At 44.8% G+C, this 9491-nt stretch overlaps 1 protein-coding gene across 1 annotated transcript; it reads left to right on the forward strand.

Moving 5' to 3' along the window:
* The first annotated feature begins 8182 nt into the window (after window positions 1–8182).
* On the forward strand, window positions 8183–8726 carry LOC103649042 (calcium-dependent protein kinase 3-like). The gene is made up of 2 exons (XM_035965082.1): window positions 8183–8416; window positions 8508–8726. The coding sequence occupies exons 1-2, from the start codon at window positions 8252–8254 to the stop codon at window positions 8724–8726; spliced, it is 384 nt and encodes a 127-aa protein (XP_035820975.1). The 5' UTR covers window positions 8183–8251.
* Window positions 8727–9491: the final 765 nt, after the last annotated feature.

Consider the following 9491-nt stretch of genomic DNA (forward strand, 5'->3'; position numbering starts at 1 on the left):
ATGCATTTATGAGATTTGTTGCTTATTTATGGTGCTCAAGTTGTGCACGGGGTCCCCGGACCTCACAAGTCCATGTGTGAATGATGCACATATTTAGGGGGAGATGTGCTAAAACTTGACCCTTTGAGACTAATCTGTTTGTTTGAGTATACTTGATGCATTGAAAGGGAAAGGTGAACTTGGACCATGCAAAGACTTCCACTGCACTCCGGTATTAGTGTACTTAATTCCAAGTTCATTCTTATGCTCTTATTGCCTTTTTGCTCTTAGTTGACATATTTTGGTGAGGCAATGGGGTTAAGGGGCCAAGAATGATCCTGTTTTGGTGCTTAATGCCAAAGGGGGAGAAATTAAGGCCAAAGCAAATGGATCAGCTACCACTTGTGAATTTTGAAAACAATAGAGTTAGAACTTTTGATTTGCCCAAAATACTCTTATTGCAAAATTTTGTCTCTTGTGGGAGAGAATTTTGATTATGGGAAAAAGGGGGAGTTTTTGGTTCTTAATGAATTTCACTCTTGGATTATCTCTCCTTGTGCCCAAACAAGCGTGTTTGACTTAGAGATAGGAAAATGAATTTGATTTGCAAAAACAATCCAAGTGGTGGCAAAGAGCGATCCAAATATGCCAAATTATAGTAAAAAATAATCTGGTCCTCATTTGCATTGATGTTGCACTTATTTTGGTTGCTTTTTGATGTGTTGGCATAAATCACCAAAAAGGGGGAGATTGAAAGGGGAATGTGCCTTTGGGCCATTTCTATAATGTTTTGGTGATTAAGTGTCCAACACATAGTAAGTGAGTAGCTATGTGCCAAACAAGCAAGAAGTGCAAATCATGTAACAAGGTACGTTTCTAAACTTAGTACATTGTTTTGAGTACTAACATATTTTGTCTAAGTGCTAGAAACAGGGAGAAAAGAATTGGAAAAAGACTTGGCTTGGTGCAGCCAAAACTCAGCTCAGTCTGGCACACCGGACTGTCCGGTGGTGCACCGGACAGTGTCCGGTGTGCCAGGCTGTCTCCGGTGAAAAGGCCGCTCTCGGGAAAAGATCAGCAGCGTACAGATATAATTCACCGGACTGTCCGGTGGTGCACCGGACTGTTCGATGAGCCAACGGTCGCCAGCGCAACGGTCGGCCGCGCAATCCGCGGGTGACGCGTGGCCCGCACCAACGGTCGGTAGGGGGCACCGGACTGTCCAGTGCGCCATCGAGCCAGAAGCTGCAACGGTCGACTGTGCCTTATTTAGAATGCAATCGCGCACCGGAGAGCTACAGTGACTGTCACCACACGACAGAAGGCAAGATTAGCCTTCCATGATTGTCTTCAACGGCTCCTAGCTGCCTTGGGGCTATAAAAGGGACCCCCATGCGCATGGAGGTGACACCCAAGCATTCACTCCAGACTCTGCTCCCGCGCATTCGCTTTGTTGTGTTAGAGATTTGAGCTCTATTCGAGTCGAGGACTCCCTGTGTTGTCAATTGAGCTCGAGTCTTCACTTGTGTGCGTGGTTGTGCTGCGATTTGAGTCTTGTGTGCGTTGCTTCTCCCAACCTTACTCCGTGCTTTCATTGTGATCTTTATTGTAAGGGCGAGAGACTCCAATATGTGAAGATTCCTCGCAAACGGGAACAATCAACTAAAAGAAAAGCCGTGGTATTCAAGTTGATCATCGGATCACTTGAAAGGGGTTGAGTGCAACCCTCGTCCATTGGGACGCCACAACGTGGAAGTAGGCAAGTGTTACTTGGCCGAACCACGGGATAAAAATCACGTGTCTTGTGTTGCTCTATCTATGATTATTTGTGTTCACAAGAACTCACTTCAAGCTACTTAGCCATACTAACACTTATAACTAAGTTTTGTGGCTATTAGTGTTTGATTTTTTACAGGATCACCTATTCACCACCCTTCAGGTGCTCTCACCTTTGAATGAGGATGGGAGTCCTTTACTCACTGATAATCATTGGGCAATTGTTGAAAAAGTGTTATCTTTCTTAGAATTGTTTTATGAATCAATTGTTGCATTGTCTAGTGTCTACTATCCTACTAGTACTTTAATGTTGCATCACATTCTTAGGATAGCTAGACATCTAAATGCATTTGAGAATGATATATTGCTAAGATGTGCTGTTGTTCCTATGAAAGATAAATTCTTGAAATACTAGAGAGACATTCCAATTTTGTATGCAGTTGCATTTATTTTGGATCCTAGAGCTAAAATGAGGGGTTTTAACAAAGTCCTTATCAAGTTATCTAGTTTAACTGGTACTGATTACTCTAGGCTTCCATTTGATGTTCGTACTAAGCTAACCAAGGTATTTCAGTTGTATGAGACCAAATTTGGTGACACACGCATGCGTGGCGCCCACCAACCATCATCTCACCTATCTGGTAAGAAAGAATTGGCATGGGATGACATTTATTGTGATGATGACCTTGATGGTGAGTTCTCTACTCCTCTGGGAAGGAGATCAGGTTCTTCTTCAACCCCTCAAGCTATCTGTACTGTTGCATCTACCTCTGAGTTAGCTTCCTACTTAGACAGTGGTACTATCACTGAGTTTGATGAGGACTTCAATGTCCTTTCTTGGTGGCATCAGCATAAGTTAACTTATCCTATTCTTTCACTACTAGCTAAAGATGTCTTGACAGTGCCAGCATCTACTATTTCCTCTGAGTCTACCTTTAGTCTTGCTGGCAGGGTGATTGAAGAGCGTCGACGTCGTCTAGCTCCTAATATGGTAGAGATATTATCATGCATCAAGGATTGGGAACTTGCTGATGGTCACCTACAACACAGTGTGGAGGAAGACACACAAGAACTTGAAGCTGAGCACGACAACCTATGCTTGATGATCCAGCAACACAATCAACTAGGGATGATGAAAATGCTTAGTCTTGCAACCTACTAGTCTTATGTTTTATGAGTTGTATTGAACTAATGATCTGTACACTGTAATGGACTGTAATGAACCTATAAACTTTGGAGCTGGGCTGCACTCTTTTTTCCTTCTTAGGGTTTTCTCACGAGGTGTGAGTTTTTACCTAAGAAGGTTTTTAATGAGGCGGCCATTGCACTAACAACTCCTAATTATAATTTCATATCTGTGTTTATGTACTATCCTGTGAACCAACTGTTATTTCATGTGATCATTTCATATTTGTATTAATATGATATTATCTTGTGAATTGATAAATGAATTTTGTTGTCTTAATATATGTAAATAATATATTATTATATATGATTAATTCTGTTAAATGTATGTATTTATATACTGCTCTACTGTTGGTTCGGGCCAGTGGCCGGCCCGGTACGTTGAGGCCCACCGGGCGAATGGGTCGGCCCGACACAATTTTTCCCTGTGCGTGCTGGGTTTGGGCATGTCCCTAGGCACGTGGGCCAACACGACCTGGCCCAAAGCATCAACGGGTCGTGCCTGGCCCGGCCCTATTCGTACTGGACAGAAACGGGTTCGGACCGGGTCCGTGCCGGGTGGCCCGTTTGGACATCTATAGTAGAGTCATACTCCTCACGACTTTAGGCATTAGGTGTATGACAGGTGGTGGCGCTAGGATGGGTCCCCACACCAGTGCTCATACCTTCCTGTACCTCTACATGAACATCCATCGTCTTGCTTGTGCCGCTACCTACCTACACGCCATCGTACTGCTTGCGCTACTGCCTAACTGCATAAGCATATAACTAGTGTACGGTCGTGCGGGTTTACATGTCCAAATGGACCAGACTACTGAGCGGCTTATGGTCTGGCACGGTTTCGGTCGGCCCGAGCATGACAAGATCTGGTTTGGTTTTATTTTTTCTTTATTTTTCTATAAAAATCTTTATATTATAGTTGAGTACTACCTCCGTTTTTAATATTTGTCGTCCGCTAGTTTATTTTTAGAACTAAAATATGATAAATAAAAAAGAACGGAGGAAATATAAATTATAAAAAAACATGTATGTTTTGATGACTAAATAGGTGTGAATATTGGTATAGAGCCAATAATCATAATTCAAATTTAACTTATACATATTTTCCCCCTTATATTTATCATTTAAACTCAGTCCAAAACACATGCATATGAGCTGGTGGGGACTGGGGACCGATAGGCGCTTGGCCGGGTGGGGGCGCTTCCGCGCTTGCATGCCCTTCTGCGGTGGGCTCGTGTTCCGTTTGATTCGTGGTCACCTCGGTGATTAGATTGGCTTGTTTGAATTTTTTTTACGTGCTGAGTTAACATGCTAGCTCGTTTCATTAACGAACCATATCGGTTTGTTAACGAGTCAACTCACGAGTTATCACATTTAGCAAACAAAACTATATGTATATCATTTACGTAACAAAATTGATGAACATGTTATATATTCGTGTCTATGACCTATGAGTTAAACTATTGATTAGTGAACTATGTTTATGTATTAAATTGGTCTATGCGAATATAACCATGGGTTCAACTGATGGGCATTTGTGTGAATTGTGAATTAACGAGTTATGTTAATTTGGTGTTACATTGATATGGTCTGTAAAACTATGAGTATAATTATTATTATTTATTGTTAAATTAGTTTGAAATTAACTAGAAATTAATTATTATATATATTTTTGTTTTAGGTCACGAGATCATAAACAAGTCAAGCCAAACTGACTCTACGGCTCATTAGCTTAACAAGCCGAACTCGAACGAGCGACGGCTCGCTGGTATGCAGGCTGCACTCCATGCGCGAGGCGGGAGGACACAGATTGCATGTGCTGGCCATGGCCTGCTGGACGCACTACGAAATTGTTGCATTATATCAACATAAAGATTTTACTAATGATGTTTTCTAGATTAATAGTAAATGAACATCAGGCATTAAAGTTACCCAGAAATACAAGGAGTACTTTCCAACCGCCATAATAAGGGCATGTACAGTAGAGAGACACCAAAACGGTTCTCCAAGCACAAGAGACAACTAAGAGACTCTATTATACAATGGAGTGTCTATAAATGTAGTCTACTAATAAATACAGAATTAAATGCATTTGTACAGCAGCAGATCGATAGAACAGACGATAAATTCGTACAGTAGGAAGTGAGACGTCTATTACTACTTGGTTTACGAGCCAGATGCGTCTCTTCACGGAGAGACGGCTCTAAGATTTTTTTGCAAATACACCCCTTAAAAACCTTAAGAGCCTCCACATTAAACACCACTGTACATGCCCTAAAGCTCATAAGGGGCACGACAACCCAGTTAAATGAGTCTTTTAAGAAGGTCTCTAGAGGGTTTAGTGAGAAAAAACAGAGTCCATCTCTACACGACTTCTTATATATAGTATGTTTTGATTGTATTAATTATTTAGTTGCTCAAGTTTGTATCATAGTACTTTAGTTGTCTTTTATATTGGGAAAACTATTTAAAGAGCTGAGGGTTGCACGTGCCTTAATATAAATTCACTGCAAAAAAAATATGAGTAGTACAATGTTGAAACGGACAGATTTGATCACAACAAATTTGATACCTACCGATCACTAAATAAGCTCATACCGATACTGCACCACACATACTTCATCACACACGGATTGGATATATATAGTGCCTCACCTTTTCGTGAATATATATATCGAAGTGCTAGCATAGTAAACAGATAATATGATGATGAGTGAGCTAGCAACTGGAAAAAAAAGTATGAGACATGTGAATTGGAGACATCAGGAAAGTAGCATACGCGCATTGGTGGTACCTCTCTCTCTAAATCGTGCGCATCGTAAGCTAGTGTCTGTCCCAGCGATGAAGGTTGCTCACATTTGGTGTCAGATCCATCCGATGTTGATGAATCACAACAAATATCGAGAAATATTACCCATGAAGAAGACACGTATGGAAACAAACTACCAACACTATACAATGCAGTCGCAGCACAGTGAGACCTTTCTGGACGGATTTGCGCGATAGTTGGCCGCCTCCGCACAACCCTCCTATGCCGCTTGGAATGGTCGCCCTCGAAGAGAAAGAGTCAATGGCCGGCTATAATAAAGCGTCAGTGAATGTTTATCGTCTTTTGCCTTGACAAATGTTGATTGAATTATAGTCATATACATGATGAATGTTTCCTAATTTAATGTTATGAGAATGTTTTACCGCCTCAGTGCAAACATTTGAAATGACTTTTGATCCTTTTTGTCTTTTTTAAACACATGAGTATCATAGGATCAAATTCTTTTAGGGCAAGAAGTTGCCAAGGGAAAGCAATGGGAGGGAAGGACAAATTAACAAATGATACTATTTGTAACTTACAAATTAAAGTTTGACGTTAGAAATAAATTTTATTATAAGTTGGTAGGATAACAAAACCTTGTTAAACCACGGTTAAAAAAAAACCTACATAAGTGTATATACTCGTAATCCGGTAAGCATACACTAAGAAACTAACATTGTATTTTTAGACCATGTTTGGAGCCGCTTCTGTTTCACAAAATGTGGTGAAGTTGATGAATCATGTATTCATGTCATGAGAAGCTTCAGAAAATTGTGAAACTGAAGTTGTAAACTTTTAGAAGACATTTTGATAAGTCATTTTATTTCTTATTTAGGTTTAAAATAATTTTAAAACCATTTAAATTTCTATTATACGTCGTAGCTTCACAATGAAGCTGAAACACAGAGCACTACTAAACACCCCCTTAAATGGCATGTCATATATTATATTGAAAAAGATACTCGGAAATATCTATACTACTTATTAAGAAGGTAAGAGTAGTCTGCCTCCCTGCCGTTCTGCCGTTCTGCCATCCTTCAATCTCCACCGTCCATCCCACATCACTGTTTTTCGTGCGTCGTCCGTCAGCCGCGTGCGTCGCCCCTTCCCCGTCCGCGCGAGCAACCACCTAGCTCCCTCTCCTCCCTCCCGTTCGCAGTTCTCTGCACGCTGCCAACCGCTCCCTCCCTCCGCCTCCACCTCCGTCGTCGGGCGCACCCTGCCCCCTCGCTCTGGACCTCCCTAAGAAGCGGATCCACAACCTGCGTTCTGCCATCGGGCCCGCAGTCCCCGCCGCCAAGCACAGCCGTCCTGCAGTCCCGCAATTCCGCCGCGCCCGCATTCACCGCGACATCGCGACCGCAGTCCCCTCCCCGCGCCCGCAGGCAGCCGCCCCGCAGTCCCGCCCCGCCGCCATCAATGTCGATCCGCCCCCACCCTCCTCCATCGCAGCGATGTGAGTGTTCCTGCCTCCAGGATGCTCGGCCCTAACCGCGCCCTACCTCCCTCCCCCAACGCCGTTCATCTCGCCCCCGTTCATCCCGTCAAGCCATCCCCGCGCTCCCCTCCGCTACCCATCCATCTCGCCGTCGTCCTCGCCCACCCTGCCTCCCACGATGGGGAGCCCCATCCGCGACCTCCCTCCCCGCGCCGGATCTCGCCCCATGTCCACCAACGCCGGCGTCCGTGACGGCGCGCCCGGGGCGGCGGTGGACGCGGCCTTCGCCAGGCGTGCGCTCCAGGCCGAGGCCCTCCTCGGGTACCTCTCCGCGCTGGCCACCAGCCCGCGTGCCGGGGGCGACAGGGTGGGCCCCGCCGTCGTCGCGGCGCAGCTCGGGGCGCTCGGTCGGTAGAAGGGTTCGGCGAGGGGTCTTCCCGAGTACACGGTCGTCCACGACAACGATGGTGTCATCGTCGCCGCCCCTGGGAGAGCCAAAGCCAAGCGGAGGAGGCCGCAGTCGACCGGAGTTGACGGTCCTGCTCCTGCCAAACGGAGGGTGGGCAGGAACACTCACATCGCTGCGACAAAAGGGAATGCAGCCTAGGTTCCCCGCCCGCCGCACTGCATCGCATCTCCCTCCCACTCCACTCCAGCTCACCACTCCCATCCCCCCGCAGTCGCCGTCGTCGCCATGGCCATGGAGAAGATAAACCGGATTCTCGACCTGCAAGACCTCCCCTCTGATGCGGACCTCGTCCCTCTCCTCGCCCGACAGCTATTGTGTCCGTGCTATGGTACTATTACTTTTCGTCTTACTCTCTTTATTTAATTTTCTTCGATACTTCTTGATCACTGTGTGGCAGGAGGTAGCAAGAGCAGGCTAGATTATTGAACTGCGACTGATCTGGACTGTAACTCGCTCGCTCCACATTTTCTACCGAGCTCTGTGCTCTGCAGCTCGCACACCTTTAATCAGTGCTGATCGGCATGCAGGTGGACACAAATGGTAGGGGGCACTAGACTACAGGGAATTTCTGGCAGTCTCTCTCCATCTGCAGAGGATGGCGAACGACGAGCATCTCCAGCGGGCCTTCCTGTTCTTCGACAAGGACGGCAACGGTTTCATCGAGCCCGAGGAGCTTCGAGAGGCTCTGGTGGACGACGGGGCGACCGACAGCATGGAGAAAGTGGTGGACGACATACTGCAAGAAGTCGACACCGACAAGGTCACCAACACTCTCATGTCTAATACGACGGGTTATTTTGGTCCTCCGGTCATCTGATGAACGAATGTCGTCCGTTTACATCGGTCTGCAGGACGGCAAGATCAGCTACGAGGAATTTGTGGCGATGATGAAGACCGGTACGGACTGGAGAAAGGCGTCCCGGCACTACTCGAGAGGGAGGTTCAACAGCCTCAGCATGAAGCGCTGGCGTTCACCAGCATCTGATGCCTCGCAAGCCCAGCAACTCCAGAAGATCCTATCCTGTGGCGCGCTAATTGACGGCATGGGGAGCGACTTCGGTTACAAGTAATGCAGCTTCAGTTACAAGTACTTATTGTTAATGTGATGGTCTTAATTTTATGGTCGCTACCATGGCTTGCAGTCTCAGGAACTTTTTTGCTGGGAAGCCAATTCCTTACTGATCTGAGGGACAACATTTTTGTTTGCCTGATAAGGTGATGAAGGTGGCTGGACAACACGATTATGGGTATTTTCTTATCGAGGTATGTTTTTCCTTTTTTGATAATTGAATATGTTTATGGATATTTGTTTGTGAAAAACTGTGGATAATTTTTAAATATCCACTTTACAGTGATACAAGACATTGTTCTGCCACTGATTACAGTAAGCCTATACTAGATTGGCTTGAGAATTCCAGTGATGAGGTAGCATAGAAGTGTGATGCCATAACATTTGGCGCATGAAGGTTAGCTACTTGATGAACTCAATGGGGCAGTACGACTAGGGAGAACTCAAGAAGGTTAGCTACTTTCTCACACTCTTACCATCCGGCTATTAGTTGCTTTCGACCTTATTCCTGGTTAACTACTTGATGATCTGACCAAATCTGATACCTTATTGACGCTATTTGCTATGAGTGGGATCAGAGATCAAAATGGTTCCACATACCTTCACAAAATCATGTATGCTCTGACATTGGCGCATGATTTATATATAAATTTCAGACCGCCAATTGCCTGATGTAGTTTTGCTAAAAAATTGGTTCCACAAACATATTTGCTTTCTTTATGTTTTGTAAAAAGTTGATTAAACCACAGGTCATGTGCAAATGTAA

Source organism: Zea mays, chromosome 2, assembly GCF_902167145.1.
Source record: "Zea mays cultivar B73 chromosome 2, Zm-B73-REFERENCE-NAM-5.0, whole genome shotgun sequence".
NCBI lineage: Eukaryota > Viridiplantae > Streptophyta > Magnoliopsida > Poales > Poaceae > Zea > Zea mays.